The sequence below is a fragment of the Budorcas taxicolor genome, chromosome 5 (assembly GCF_023091745.1).
Source record: "Budorcas taxicolor isolate Tak-1 chromosome 5, Takin1.1, whole genome shotgun sequence".
Classification (NCBI taxonomy): domain Eukaryota; kingdom Metazoa; phylum Chordata; class Mammalia; order Artiodactyla; family Bovidae; genus Budorcas; species Budorcas taxicolor.
In genome coordinates this window covers 26,302,104-26,318,459 of record NC_068914.1, presented here as the reverse complement: position 1 = coordinate 26,318,459, position 16,356 = coordinate 26,302,104, and the positions used below count along the sequence as shown (strand labels likewise).

Below are 16,356 nucleotides of genomic sequence, written 5' to 3'. Positions count from 1 at the left end.
TTTAAGAAAACAGTAAAACAAACGACAACAAAAACAACATACTTGAAACTTCCTCAAAACCATCCCAGAATTCCTTAACATTGGCATTTGAAATAATGCTGTCTTTGCAGTTGAGGAGATCAGCTTGGTGGTCTCCAAAATCGAGACTAATTGAGTCCGCCTTCCACAAGCTAATGTTCATTTTCTTATGCACGCCAGAAACCACTGCAGGCTTATAAACGATAGATAATTAAAAGTTAAAAGATATACATGGACACTTCAAAAATTTGATTTTATACACAACACACAGAAAACAGTTGAATTTATGGACTAATTAATGACAAACTGTGAGAATTAAAGCAGCTTGTAAAAATCGTTCCTGACCTGGAAAGATGTTCACAATATATTTTCAAAGGGAAAAAGTGATAAGAGAATGCCATGTACTGGCAGAGTACACTGTCATTTTTGAAAACAATAATTGTAATATGTAGTATTTTTCAGGAAAGAGTCTGAAAGGCTACATTAAAATTTTCATTTTTAAGCAATTTATAATGTTTTCATGTTTTCTTTACAGATTCATTTCTATAGAAAAAACATAGCCTTGTACATATGTAATAAGATTTCTAAATATATAGTCTTTTGGATTAAAACAAATTATATCCATTTTGATTTTATATCACTTAGAACACACACATATTCTTTACCTCTACAAAGATAATGACAAATAAAAATATTAACAACCAAGCACAACAACAATAAATTTAAAATCTATGACTGATTCCCTGAAAGTCAATTGGTTCTTTGAAATCACATGAATTCCAAGTCCCTCCAGACTCTCTAACCCAGAAACCAATTTGAGGTTTTAAAACTTCAATGCCAATGTCAAAAAAAGATCTCTAAGGCAATCTGATGCATTATTTTTAGGTTTTTTTTTAATCCTTTATTATAAATGAAGTAAAAAGAAAACACAAAGTTGTGACTTAAAGAGTCTCTTGTAAAAGATATTGTTTTACATACTCTTAAAACACATAAAGTATGAGGCGCCATAAGTGCAGAATAACCTCAAGCTAAGGTTGTTATCACAAAAGATATGTCAAAGAATAACCTCAAGCTAGGGTTGTTATCACAAAAGATATGTCAAAAACATAAAACAAACACTACACTAAGAATAAGAAGTTAACAACTTGGGTAACTGCAACATTAAAATTCCTTTCAATGGGCTAATAATATATCCAACTATTAAAACAGGTCAGCTATCAGATAATTAACTATGGCTGATCATTCACATATTAATTTCCAGACCTTATTATGTCTATTCAGTAATACTTCTATCCAGCCTTATAACATTCCTTATTACAGTAACCAGCAGCTTGGGAAAAGTAAAATTTTAAAAATATATTAGAATATTTTCAAGCAGAATTCTTAGGCTACTATCATCATCATCTTCCTGAAATACTGAAAGCCTTTGTAATTTGACCCCTTGCTTCTAGTCTTATTCCCTTCCAATTCAACTTCTAATCTGCTTTGCTGTGTTATTCTATGTTGATCTGTACTACACATGAAATACAGCCAATATTTTATAACAATCACAAACAGAGTATAACCTTTAAAAAAATGTGAACACTGTATTGTACACCTATGACATATAACACTGTACATCAACTATATTCCAATTTTTAAAAAGTCAACCTGATTACTTTGATTCAATTAAATCTGTCATCTATAGGATAAAGTTCGACTCTTTAGCATGATATAAAGGTCCCTCAGAATTATAACTAAACACCTCATTTCCCCAACATTACCCCACAAAACTCTTATGTCAGGTAATCAAGGCTACGGAACAGTTCCTCGAACACCTGATCCTGTTTATTTCTAACCTCCCACCCATCTAAAAATCCCTGAGACAACATCAGTTTAGACAACCAGCCCTTTTGAACTAGTCCTCTAGCTCAGCCATTCACTCTTTCAGGTTTCCACAGTACCTGAGACAAAATTCTTAGCACATTTAACATATTTTTAAAAATATTTACTTACGAGGCTGTTTAAGCCTACACAAACTTAAGCTGTCTAAATTGCGACCTAGCAATGGCATCAGGGATTCAAGGCAGAGCCAACCAAAAAAATATGTATTAAATACTGTGTATATATTTTTTCTGGGGTGAGGGACCAAGCTATCATCAGATTTTGCAAAGGACTAGTGACCTAAAAAGATTAAGAATCACTGTACTAAAATGGTTCTTAGTCATTTTTATATAACTTATTTATTTTTATATTCTTATTGGCCAAGCACAGAGACTAGATTTTACTAGGTGCTCAATAACTATCTACTGAATGAAAAAAATGAAGTAAAACAGCAATGATGTTTTCCAGAATGCAAGGAAAAACCTGAACAGGACACTAAGTCATACAAATCCCTAGTTTATGCACTAATGTAGTAAATCACCACCTGAAACGTGTATCAAACATTATTATGTCAAAACTGGTCAAACAGAAAGTCACTTTTATTTGAGCAGAATTAAATAATGGAGTTTCTCATTTAAGATTTGATGAACTTATAAATAAATGTCTTATAGTCAAAGGCAAAAACATCTACACTTATCAGTTCAAGAAAAATGCTTTCAGTATTAACATTATAATAGCAGATATGAATCTGTTAACTGGACTAAAAGACAAATGTAAAGAAAGGAAGGCGATACCAAACTTTGTAAATACATGACTTTATTAGAAGTCTGCTCACTAGCAAACTGAAACTATAACATCAAATAATCAGTGCTTCCCTATTAATCAATAAAAATCTGGCCCCAAAATCAAAATTCAGAAATAATCATTCTGATAACTTTTGATATCTTCCAACCCAAAAGTGTCAAGATTATCTTTCCCTTTTCTCTTTAGTCCTAAGGAGAAAACCATTTTTCCTACTCAACCAGCTTCAGTCCCACCCAGAGCATACTAAATCAGCTTAAAATACTCACTCGTCCATATTTCCAACACTCTTTGAAAAGCTTCCAATTATTAGTATTTTTATAATCCTTAAGCCACAGAATGTGCTTCTCGCAGACCCAGGAATGTGGTATATCACTGTACAATTTATTGTTTTCATCCATGGCACATTTTCTGCTCTCTTTGGGTTCTTCTTTGAACTCTGATTTTACATTTATCTTAGAGGCTTTATTTGGTGGAATTTTGTTTTCAACAACTGAAGCAATTATGTCATCAAGAATGTTTGGCATAGTCCTTCCACTTTTACCACTCTAATAAGAAAAAAATAAATATTTTAAGCAGAAACGATTACATTTGGAAATCTCTGCTTTAATTTTCCATTAACATAGCAAACACCACCACAAACAATGTATCTGGCTTCAAGAATCCAGCCAATGGATTTGGATCTCTAGTGCCTACACTGCTCCTTACAGTGGGAAGCAGAAGTTGAGTGGTCTCCATGGGAAAAACTGTGGGATCTGCAGAAACCTGAAGTGTGGTCTTTCTTACTTTTATAACGTTTTAGGATCAGGGTAGAGGGAATAGAGATTAGGAAGACTCTCCCAACTTTTAAAAGCTGCTAAAAATTTGTGTCTGCTTAGGCAATTATTCTGTTTTTATTTTCTTTCTGGTGAAAAAGCAAAAATTGACGTCTATATATTTTAAGTAAGAAAACTTATATTTGCATCCATCCCTCCCCCTCCCCCGCAATTAGATACATGCTTTTCAAATTTTGAAGGAGTATCTTAGGGCGGTTTTGGAATCAAAATGTCCCTTCGCTCAACTCTTTTCACCTGGAAAAGAAAATCTCTGGATTTTAAGTTACCAGAATTATAACGCAGATAGGAACATGCACAGTAATTTGGTATATTTGATTGCATCTGCATCTATTTATCATGTAGTTCACAGCAAAGACCCCAAATCTAAATTCTTAAATTTAGAATTCCATATGAAATTCAAAAATCTAGCTTCTCACTCACAGGGGTTCCCATTGAATAAACTGGTGCAAAGGCAATGCCAGCATCTGTAGAACCCACGCGTAGCTTGCCAGCAGTTGTGGTCAGCAAATCTCGTAATGTTGAACCTTGCTCATTATTCTGGGATACAGGAGGTGATGTTCTACTATTTGGAGAATCAGGATCATCTTGTTCTCTCTCTTCTTTAATTTGCTTTTCAAGGGCAAATTCTTTGTTTTCTAAAATAAAACATTTTAAAAAATGCAAATAAAATTAAACATGCTATTAAAGTACAGACAAAGGGATCATACAATTACAGTGAGAGATGAAAGCACTAGTGATTTAAGTATCTGGGCACACACCAGAGGATGGGTTAGATCCTTTAGGAGTCAAATAGTTTGAATATGAGAAGGCCTTCCTCAATATTTTAGACATGAAAGTGAGTTTGCACCTGTCACAAGTGAAAAATGCTATAGCTAAGACAGGGACAAAGTGTAGATAAATTACAAATCTATTGTGCTGGTGGCTTTATTGATGTGCTCATCTACAGATGATTCTGTACCTAGCTTTGATACGATCATAGGAAGTTGAGTTCCCAGTAAGAAACATGTTTTACTGACCCTAAGCCACAATGCAAACAAAAGACAAAACTAAAGTGTTCTAAGTGGACAGTAGTACATTAATGTATCATAGTCCTCTGTTGATTACAGATCTTCTACCAGACAATCACTCAGATTTACCTTTTTTTTCCTCTCTGGCCTTTTGCTCTGCAAGATCTGCTAACCAGTGCAGGGGTGACTGGGATTCTGGAGGAGCTAACTTGCTGTCTGTGCTCACATCGCTCCCTGGACTGCTGCTGCCATTACTTTCAGGCTTCTGAGGGGTGCTCTGCTGCTGAGACTCAGGCATGCACAGAGAAATTTTATTACTGTGATTAAGAACACTCTGTAAAACCTACAAAGGTAGAACAGTTGAATTTTAAAAATACTATCTCTTCAATTATTCAGAGTTAAAAGTAGAGGTTACATTTATATAGTAACATAGGAAACATGATTTACAAAACATTAAGTCCTAAAGTGGATTTCAAATATCAAAGTTGATTCCTTTAACCATGCAGTTTACTTGAATAGAGAATTTTCACTCACTTGAGACACACCATTCATAGGAGAAAAATTTCCAACTTGTATATTCTGTTTGTTAGTACAATGACAATGGGATTTAATACCATATTTTTCTCTAAGAGTGTGCATCGCATCCAAAAGATCTGTCAAAACTACAAAATATAATGGTTAATTAAAAGGTTATCATTAGTTGTTAAGATTATAAAAATTTTTTGTTTTTCTTGTGTCTTTTCACTTTTCTTCCATTTTTCCTTCATCCCTCCTATCTATTTCAGGTTAGATCATTCAACCAAATTCATGTTCTCTATTCTTTCCTCTTTTACCTCTATAATGGAAAACGAGTATGATCAAAAAAAAAAAAAGGGGGGGAGCAGAATAATCTGTAATAAATAAATCTACTATACTCTTTTTCATTACATTCTGGTTCCCCTCAACCCCACTTTCTCAGCCAAGCTGCACAGCTTGCAGGATCTCAGTTCCCCAACCAGGGATCAAACTCGAGCTCCCATGTAGTGGAAGCATGGAGCTCTAACCACTGGACAACTGAAGAACTCCTAGTTTTCTCCACCTAAAATAGTTCCTCTATGGCTTTCTTCATCACTGGGTTTGGGCTTATCCTGCTAACTATTACACAGAGGATTCTAAGAACAGAAAAAGAACAGTTTAAGATTAGATAAACCTTATTTCTTCATTCTACTACTACTACCTACTTCTAAGTAACCTGGAACAATGAAGAGCTGTTACACTAAGTCATTAATGTGTATTTATACTTACCAGAACCAGGGATAATTTGAGTTGGCATCAAATGTTTGTGATCATGAGGCTGTCCCTTCACACACTTCATCCAAGCATACAATTCTTTATCTGTAAGATTATAACATGTGCACTTTTATATCAATCATGGTTTTGTAATTATAAAATTGATGGTATATATGAAGAGCCTAACAATTATATAAAATGTCAATGGTAGGCTTCATATGCTTCTTAAAAGAAAAATAACCAAACATTTCCACTATTCTGAGAATTTTATAGAAACAAGATACAAAACATATGAAATGTTACTAGCCTTTTCTAAAATGACTGTTCTTTAGTCTCATTAATGTATTAGTCACCTCGATCTTTCCTGTAGCTAATTTTTTACTCTTAGCTATTTGTGACAAACAGGCTTTAGGCCTGATCTTGGTACCTTAGACTTTTCAGTTTGAGGCTACTGCCAACTCATTTTTTTTAATGTGTCAAAGACATAAACCGTCACAAGACATGTAAAAAGCTTCAACTTGATAGACAGCATTTAATAGCTATTACTGCAACAAGGCTCCATGCCTGGAGTAGTCAGTGTATTCACACAGAGCATGAGGCATATCATACACAGGAAAAAGTTTAGCACATTGATCCCAAGATCTTGTTGTATAAGACTAATGATATAGATAACTACTTATGATATGGCTGTAAGAGCTTCAACAAATGTTAAAAAGCCCATTAAATTCAACATTAAAAAATCCAGAACTATTTTACAAAAAGTTTCAGAGGAAATAAAATTCAAATCCAGACAAAAACTGATTTTAAAAGTGTTGAATTTCCCTACAAAACCTACATAATAACTTCTAAATGTTCTCTACTTGTATTTTAGATATTTAGGTTAGTTACCACTATATAGCTATAACCTAGTCAGTGTGAGCTTACTGCAATATTTATCAGTGAAATAAGGAGATATATAAATAAAACAAATATATATTCATATATTTATAAGACAATACAACTCAAGGCATATAGATTGTACTTTAAAAATCTATGGTTGACCGACAGACTGTACTTTCAAAATTAATAGTACTATGGTATCTGACAGCAACACAACTTAGGTTTATTATATATACACAACTTATCTTGTTTAAGAAAGGAGTCATGCTTATATATGCATACAATATAAAAAATACATTAATTTCTTTTTAATTTGGCAAAGGAAAAATGAAAGTAACATGGGACCAGTAAAAAGGAATGGAGTTTTATAACAGTGCAGCTAGTTCTTCTCTCAACCAAAAATATTCAAAGAGATTCTTAAGGTTCTGAAGATACTTAACGGCCGTCAGTGCGTTCCTTACTGTAGCTGTACATGGGTGCAAGGTGCAGACCACAGAAACAACTAGCTGTGGAGCTCCCCCACTTGCTTAGGGCTCTGTGGTAAGCGCTGGGTATGTAAGAAAAAGGGTGAGGCTTTAGTAGTCCTATCACTGGAAAAGCCACTGATGGCTAAATCACAGTTCATCTGTCTGACACACCACTTTGAAAAAGAGCTGCCTGCAACGAAAATCACATTCACTGCTTTTAGATACTGAATAGTCTACCATTAAATGTGATTTTTCTTCTAATACTTGCACAATTTGAATCCTCTCATTTAAGACTGCTGCTGCTCCTGTGAAGTCGCTTCAGTCGTGTCTGACTCTGTGTGACCCCACAGACGGCAGCCCACCAGGCTCCCCCGTCCCTGGGATTCTCCAGGCAAGAACACTGGAGTGGGTTGCCATTTCCTTAGACCCCCCAAAACCTTCAGGTTACTAGTATTTAAGTAGCTACTTCCTTAATTGTCTTGGATAAACTTTATCTAAAACACTTGTACAGCAGGATAAAAAGGTAAAATTACTTTCTTTTTAAACTTTCTAATATCTTCCAGCAGGAAGGACACTGTTTTTGTGCCATTTTATTTTTTCTAGAATTTTAAAAAATTCATTTAACATATAAAAAAGACTTTTTCATTTTCTAACTAGGGATAAACAGTGCTAGTGGCAGCATATTCTTAAACATTTTGATTTAAGCTTTATGGACCAACTTTTAGAAAAATCAATTCACTCTAGCAAGTATTCAATTGTGACTTCGTTGCTTGACTATGTAATTAATAGGTCCTCTAAGGGAGTTCAGGCTCTGACACAGTGGACTCTGAATGCAACAAAGCCTAACCTAAATTTGGGCTACATTAAGAAAATATCTACCTGAGAGAGTGGATCTACTAATCAGACTAAAAAGGTATAGATAGTTTTATTTTAGAAAATCTAACTGTTTCAACAAGCTGTGGTTAACTTCAAAAAAAAATAAACTTCACAAAATTTCTATTATATTCGTAATTAAGGAAGGCAAGGAAAAAAGCCTCTAATTCATCTAATTTTCCAGATCAGTGGTCCTAAAGAAAACTATCTCAATAAAAAAAAATTTCAATTTAGATGAAGCTGTAACTAACCTCTAGAACTCTTCCTTTCCTTTGCCTTGTAACAATCTAAGCAGACCACAAATCCGCATTTCTGGCAGACCCAGTGAATGTTAAACAATGTTGCTTCACAGGCATCACACATCTCCCGGACTCCTCTCACTGCTCTTTTCCAGGCAATTTTGGCTGAAATACAGAGAAATAAAAATTTAAAGGCAAACATGCTCTTTTCCATACAATTTTCACAGAAATGCACAAAAACCATTAAACCAAGGATTTCAAAGGATTTATTAACGATCAAGAGCAGATTTCTTGATGTAATTAGAAATTCTCTTCAGAAGACTTACATCTAATGGAGGGCTTCCTCAATCTTGGCACCCTTGACATTTGCGTGAATAATTCTCTTTTGTGGGGGACTAACCTGTGCAGAGTAGGATGTTGAGTATCATCTATGGCTTCCACCTATTAAGATGCTAATTCTCTACACCCCCAGCACTTTTCAGTTAGCAAAGAAAGGCACCTTTTATTTCATTCAGTTTGGCACCTTTCAGATACAAAATGTCCCCTGGGGGACGAGCTACTGACTTAAGGGATGCGAAGGAAAAGAAGCCAATGTTTGGAGCACCTGCTATGTTAGGTGCTTTCCTTAGTGAACAAAATACTTCATAAACAAACCTATGAGGTAGTGATCATTCCCATTTCACATTCATACAGTTAAACAAGGAACAAAGTTGAGATTCAAATATAAATTTATCTAACTGCAAAGACTGTGTTGAACAAAAAGCTTAAATAACTGGGATGGAGTATGTCTTTATATGGCAAATGCTGAAATTTCCCAATCTCACATTCAAAGAGTCTTTATTGTGCTCAATTTTTACCAAAATGTTATTGTCATTTCAAACTGCTAATCATTCAATTCAACCTCAAGTGGAAAAGACATTAACTAAATACATTTGGGTGTATTTGCAGATAAAAAAGTGTCATTATCAAATTAAAAGTAAACAAGCATAGGTAAGGTAAGATTAAGGACTTCTCCCATGGATGAAACATACCCCAAAGAGAAATTCTTAAAACGAAATGTGCATAGTCGCATGTTCTAAGTATTTAACTTTCTTACCATCCTTTTTCACCCAGGACAAAGCTGTTTTTTCAGATGTCACCAACTGACAGAACTTATCACCTATTATATCCAAGATGTATTTTGACGTTTCTATGTCTAGTTCATCATCGTCATAATTTTCATGTGTCCATAAACTCATAGCTTCATCATCGTACTGGTCAGGAGTAGAGAAACCATCTATTCTAACCACTCCATTTTTACTAAATGACAATCTGAAACATTAAAACATAAAAGCATTAACTAACAAGACACAAGTCCAGGCTTAAAAAGTTATACAGTGAATTTATATCTTTGTATTATAAAAATATAAACTACATTTACAATTAAAAAACATGAAAATAGGGTGGTTCTTCACATACACAAACTTTACTAACAAATTTAACCAACTTCTGACTCCCATAGTGCTTACAAATGGCAAAAAGTGGGATCAATTTCAAGTTGTTTCAAGAAATAAGATCTTTCCTATCACTTAACTACTTAACTCTAATCAAATGAAAACTATCTAAGTGGTTCATGATGACAAGAGTTAAATACTGGCCAAAAGCTGCCTTGAGCAATGCAGTTACTTTATACATAATCTAAAGTAGCAACCTCTACAGTTGAAAATGCTCTAAATTACCTGAAGACTGAGAAATTAAAAAGTACATTTTCTTCATTAATTAAAATGACACTTTATTAAAGTGATTTGGAGGAACAAGACTGAAATAGTGTATTAGGAAATCCATTAGTACTTCCTTCTCTTAGCTTCTGCTGTCCAATTTATGCACCCACTCAATTCAGGTTCCATTTAGGGTAAATAGAAGGCAAAACTGCCATTTTCCTGCAGGCTGATGGTTATTTTTCAGTTATTTTTGTTCTCACTCAATTCTCAAAGAGGGTATCAGTACTACATTACAAATCATTCTGTATTTTTCAAACGGACCAATACCAGCAACATTCGTTTACCACTTTTTCCTGTCATTTTATTACCTTTCCCTCTTTTTCTTAAAAAAGTAACTTTCTCCTTTCATTACAATTCTTATTATTTCCGCTTGTGTTGCATTTACCTTTCCTTAAAACTTTCCCAAGGTTTTTTGGCAATGCGTTTCTTTTTGGCTGTGCTGGTGCTCCATGCTGCGTGGCCTTCCGCTGGTTGTGACAGCTGGTGGCTACTCTAGCGGTGGTGCGTGGGCTTCCTCTCTGGTTGTGACAGCTGGTGGCTACTCTGGTGGTGGTGCGTGGCCTTCCCTCTGGTTGTGACAATTGGTGGCTACTCTAGCGGTGGTGTGTGGGCTTCCTCTCTGGTTGTGACAGCTGGTGGCTACTCTGGTGGTGCGTGACCTTCCCTCTGGTGGCTTCTCTCGTGAAGCATGGGCTCTAGCGCTCCTGGGCTCTGTGGCACAGGTTCCACAGCTGCGGCTGCTCGGCAGCACGTGGGATCAAACCCGTGTCTCTTGCATTGGCAGGGAGATTCTTTACCACTGAGCCACCAGGGGAGCCCTTCACAAAGGTTTTCTGATCTCTTCAAACCTATTCTCCTGACTTCTACCCATCTTCTCTGCAATTCCATGTGGACTACCTTCTGTAACAATTCTTTAAAGTTGTTTGTCCTTTGGGGACTGCTGTCTAGAAAAACCATGGAGAGATATTCTGTTCCTACCAACACATATTTTTGGGATCTCCACTGTGCTACAGTACCTTTATTTGCCAGAGAAAAGTGCTTCTTAACTTCTTAAGAAGATGATGATGACGATTTGGAAAAATAATTGCAGATAACATCAGAGGAGCACTTCATACAAGCTTGGGACTATGCTAAGGACTTTGTGTACTTTATCTCATTCCACTTTCATGAAATCTCTGAGGCAGGTACCACTATCATTCTTATTATGCAGATGAGACAGGCTTAGCTATAATCCTACCACAGTTAATAAAGAACTAAGGGATGGAGCTGGAACTGAAATCCAGGAATGATTGATTCTGGAATCTGAGGCATCAACTAGTCTCTACTGGTGGGATTACCCAGCTATTCATTAAACTCTTACAAATGTAATACTTTTGGTATTAAAGTATGATTTAGTAATACTAATATTACAGTAGAATGTAAGTTAGTAACTATTAAGTTGCTTTTGTTTACCACAACCTGTGAAATGTGGAATGCTACTAACAAATCTTTCTAGTCATTTTATAATGCTTAGAGTACATAGATTTATAGACTATCTGCTATTGTGGCTAATGTAAATACAAATGTGACATTATTTTGTTTTATACAAATAAACTGCTGTTTACTATCATTTAGGGAAAAAATACTAACATTTTCTCCTTAAGGAAGAATAAATCTCTCAGAAGAGGAAGGCCCTATGAACACTAGCAGTGAGAATATGAGTTTAGTCTAAGATTTAACTATTGTTAAATTGGCACACAAGACTAAATTTAGTATCTTTTTACAATGCTTTTATGATGCTTCAGAAACACAGGCTCAAAGCCTCATTCCCATCTTCAAAAGACCCTTAGAATGACAGTATAACTTCCAAAATCTATTAACATATTTTCCTCCCATCACAAATTTTCAACTTACCGTCTAAAGTAGTAAAATCTACAAAACACTGGTGAGTGAGTTGGTTCTTCTCCCTTTTTACTCCGAATAAGTCTACATTCTCGGCACTTTTGCAAATTAGGCCCTATCTCACAGCAGGAGTCATCCTGTAAAAAGGATTCCCCAGTTTGCTTCAGCTTCTTGACTTTACGCCAGTCCTTCAATACTGAACGAGGGATGCCAGCTGTAAAACCAGTAGGAAGTATTAGCAAGATGTATCTTTTCACAAAGGTAAACTCCTTAATATTCAAGTCAATTAAAAAGATCACTTGGAATGAAGGCAAAAAAAAAAATTTCACGCCAATCATACAATTATGACCATATATTAAGATTGTAAAAAAAAAAGATTACAGTCCTAGGTATTCATTATAACTAAAAAATCAACAGCAGGATTTTTATTATTCTACTCATCGAATGAACTCTTAACTTCAGTATGATTGAAATGCACAGCTAAGTGAAATTTCCAGCTGATTGAAATCTTCCTAGGTTCAATATTTGTATCTATTTAGAAGCAAACATGAGAAAGGTTCATTTTCAATGGTAACCTAGAGCTAAAAATGTAGTTCTTCTACACATAAATTTGGTATATGTCAGAAGACTCTCCTTCAAAATGCACATGAAGAACCTAAAGTTAATACTTCTAGAAATTATAGGCTAGTTTCAATGTATTTATGTAGTTTTGAAATATTTAATCTGATTCTGCAAGGTAAGTGTGAACCAAGACAAATGCTGATTTTATCACAATATATTTGTGGAAAGAGGGCTAAGATTCTTCTCCTAATATCTCTCCCTTATTATAACGCCCTCCATTTGATATCAATATATTGATAGAAGAAGTATCTTTTAGAAAAATAAAAGGGTTTGAAGGATGTGAAAGAAAAAAATATTAAACTGGCTGTTTTTATTGATGGTATAAAGAAAAGGCATCAGGGAAGTCTAAAGAAAAACAAAACTCAAATGCACTATACTGTGTAATATTTACAGGGAAAAAATTATTTACTGTACTCTGCATCATTGCTCAATCACATTTATTAACTTGAACTTAACTGTTGTTATAACACTGGCTCAAGTGATCAGTCAGCTATAGAGCAGCAATCACAATAAACTGTGGAAAACTCTCAAAGAGATACCAGACCACCTGACCTGCCTCTTGAGAAACCTATATGCAGGTCAGGAAGCAACAGTTAGAACTGGACATGGAACAACAGACTGGTTCCAAATAGGAAAAGGAGTACGTCAAGGCTGTATACTGTCACCCTGCTTATTTAACTTCTATGCAGAGTACATCATGAGAAACGCTGGGCTGGAAGAAACACAAGCTGGAATCAAGATTGCCGGGAGAAATATCAATAACCTCAGATATGCAGATGACACCACCCTTATGGCAGAAAGTGAAGAGGAACTAAAAAGCCTCTTGATGAAAGTGAAAGAGGAGAGTGAAAGAGTTGGTTTAAAGCTCAACATTCAGAAAACGAAGATCACGGCATCCGGTCCCAGCACTTCATGGGAAATAGACGGGGAAACAGTGTCAGATTTTGTTTTTGGGGGCTCCAAGATCACTGTAGATGGTGACTGCAGCCATGAAATTAAAAGACGGTTACTCCTTGGAAGGCAAGTTATGACCAACCTAGATAGCATATTCAAAAGCAGAGACATTACTTTGTCAACAAAGGTCCGTCTAGTCAGGGCTATGGTTTTTCCAGTAGTCATGTATGGATATGAGAGTTGGACTGTGAAGAAAGCTGAGCGCCAAAGAATTGATGCTTTTGAACTATGGTGTTGGAGAAGACTCTTGAGAGTCCCTTGGACTGCAAGGAGATCCAACCAGTCCATCCTAAAGGTGATCAGTCCTGGGTGTTCACTGGAAGGACTGATGCTGAAGCTGAAACTCCCCAATACTTTGGCCACCTCATGCAAAGAGTTGACTCATTGGAAAAGACCCTGATGCTGGGAGGGATTGGGGGCAGGAGGAGAAGGGGACGACAGAGGATGAGATGGCTGGATGGCATCACCAACTCGATGGACTTGAGTCTGAGTGAACTCTGGGAGTTGGTAATGGACAGGGAGGCCTGGCATGCTGCAATTCATGGGGTCGCAAAGAGTCGGACATGACTGAACTGATGGAGCAGCAAGAACTCATAACATCATATCTAAATTAAATGCAGCCTCTTCCATTTTTAAAAATATATTCACTTAGAAGCTTTACATTTTGGGACAAGCAAATATTTGTTGACTCCTGTAAGCATGCTCATATTGCCCATATTAATCCAGTTATACGCTAGACTTGAGATTTACAGTTTGTTATTTCTATCATGGTGAAAGAATAAACTATTTCCTACCATCGTGTTTACTACTCATGCCCATTTTGTGGATCAGAGTCAGTTCAAGTGTTCTCCTGAGATTATATAGTTTTTGCAGAAGCATATAGCAGAACTGTTGTCCTGAGTGCTTACTATCACCTGTTGATAGCATGCACAGTACAACTGCAGCAAGATCACATACATCTTAACACGGGGTTTAAACTCCAGGGTGGCCCATTTCAAACAGGCGCCAGTATCAAGCCCTTTTATGACTGCTCCTGGTTCTTTACAATTACATGTTCTGTCACTAACAAAAGGCAAGGAGCCATTTGGCTTAATCCACTAGAGAAACACATACGTGGGCAAACAAATACCACTTATGGAATAAAAAATGTTTTCAGAAGGCTTGGTAAAAGGCTTGTTATTTCTTCCATTGTGTGTAAGACAGGTTTCTCTGATGAACTATATAAAAAAATTTAGAGCTTCTAGAAATCAGAGTGAACAACAGAATAGTGCTGATACTTTTTGGTATACTACTTCCAATCATTTATTTACTCCTGCTGCTAAGTAGCTTCAGTTGTGTCTGACTCTGTGTGACCCACAGATGGCAGCCCACCAGGCTCCTCCGTCCCTGGGATTCTCCAGGCAAGAACACTGGAGGGGGTTGCCATTTCCTTCTCCAATATATGCAAGCATGCTGACCCTATGGACGGCAGCCCACCAGGCTCCTCTGTTCACGGGATTCTCTAGTCAAGAGTACTGGAGAGGGTTGCCATTTCCTTCTCCGCATTTATTTACTACTTTATTATATCAGAATAAACTAAGTGAAATCTTCCTACTTAAACTGAAAAAGGACTATTAACCAATATACCTTTACATTCCAGACAATGGAACACCCATTTGAAATATGGATAACCATACTACTGTGAACAATTTAAATATAGTATTATAAAAAAAGAATGAGACATTCATTTCAAAGCAACTCTCAATTCTGTGACAGAAATGAACACGTAGACCATTTTTTAAAGTAAATGAATGAATTATAAAGATAATTTATAAGGTCATATAGAGTCTGTTTTTGATATTATATCTTTTGCTTCTAGCCTAGGCCAATTGTGACTATGCTGAAATCTGTCTATATATTTTACTGTAATATTATTTGAATAGTAAATAAAATAAAACTCCATTTTCAATTCTACGTATATAATTTATTGGTGCCATCTAAAATCTAAAAGTTTGAGACTGAGACACTTGGTCAACAAAAAAATATCTAACTCAATGGATATTTATTCTTCCTTTATACGAGATTCAACCTTAGTTTTCTAATTTTCAGCAAATCCTTAAAGCAACTGCTCTAGCAACAGAAAACTAAGGGAGAAGAAAATAAGAAAAATACACACTAACCTTTAATCTGTGATACATGCCATCACCCACAAAATATTTTTTTGAGGTATAGAAATGAACTTGGGTAACAGTTAAACCACTGTTTTTGTGTATCACAAGACTTAAATTTAAATTTGATGGATAATTTCAGTACACAAAATAATATTATCTAAAAAATTAGTCAAGGAAAAGCAGATAACTTTTAATTATCAGTAACAAAAGGCCACAGACATGAAGATATTTCAAAATAGCAGATAAAGCAAATTCTATTATACCTGGCTTTAGAATGTACTAAAAAAAACCACACTATGTTTGTGTAATAATTACATATGTATAATAATCCATGCAATCATATTACACTATGTACAGACCTCACTCTTTTTTCAGTTGACTATGATTGATGATAACTGCAATGAACATGAAAAGGACAAAGATTTAATCCATGAGGTAAATAACCCACTCAGGTTTAGAATTTATGAACTCCCAATTTAAAGAACTTTTCTAGAGAGCCCAGAACAAAATCCAATCAACTCTCCCCATAATTAACAGGTGGTGTTTAATAGTCACTTAATATTATTTTGGACTTGGGAAAAATGGGACTTAAAGTAGTCTGTGTTATGCTAAATGTTATTTACCTTAGGGGAGATTTAACTAAGCCTTACAACTTGGGGAGGGGGAAGTGCTGATTCCAGTTTGTCTTAAAACTTACTTGGAAACATGTATAGTCACTGTCTCCAAATGAAAACAGAA

The 16,356-nt window shown here is 35.5% G+C and overlaps 1 protein-coding gene across 1 annotated transcript in view; it reads right to left on the bottom strand.

The window, feature by feature from the left end:
- Positions 1-16,356, bottom strand: part of JMJD1C (jumonji domain containing 1C) — a 280,413-nt gene that overhangs the window by 21,753 nt on the left and 242,304 nt on the right. The window contains exons 11-19 of the mRNA XM_052640187.1: positions 11,906-12,107; positions 9,349-9,563; positions 8,265-8,417; positions 5,810-5,899; positions 5,060-5,187; positions 4,655-4,868; positions 3,939-4,153; positions 2,952-3,230; positions 43-211 (exon numbers count right to left, since the gene is read on the bottom strand). Coding sequence (XP_052496147.1) covers positions 43-211; positions 2,952-3,230; positions 3,939-4,153; positions 4,655-4,868; positions 5,060-5,187; positions 5,810-5,899; positions 8,265-8,417; positions 9,349-9,563; positions 11,906-12,107 — 1,665 coding nt within the window. The remainder of the gene's footprint in view (positions 1-42; positions 212-2,951; positions 3,231-3,938; positions 4,154-4,654; positions 4,869-5,059; positions 5,188-5,809; positions 5,900-8,264; positions 8,418-9,348; positions 9,564-11,905; positions 12,108-16,356) is intronic.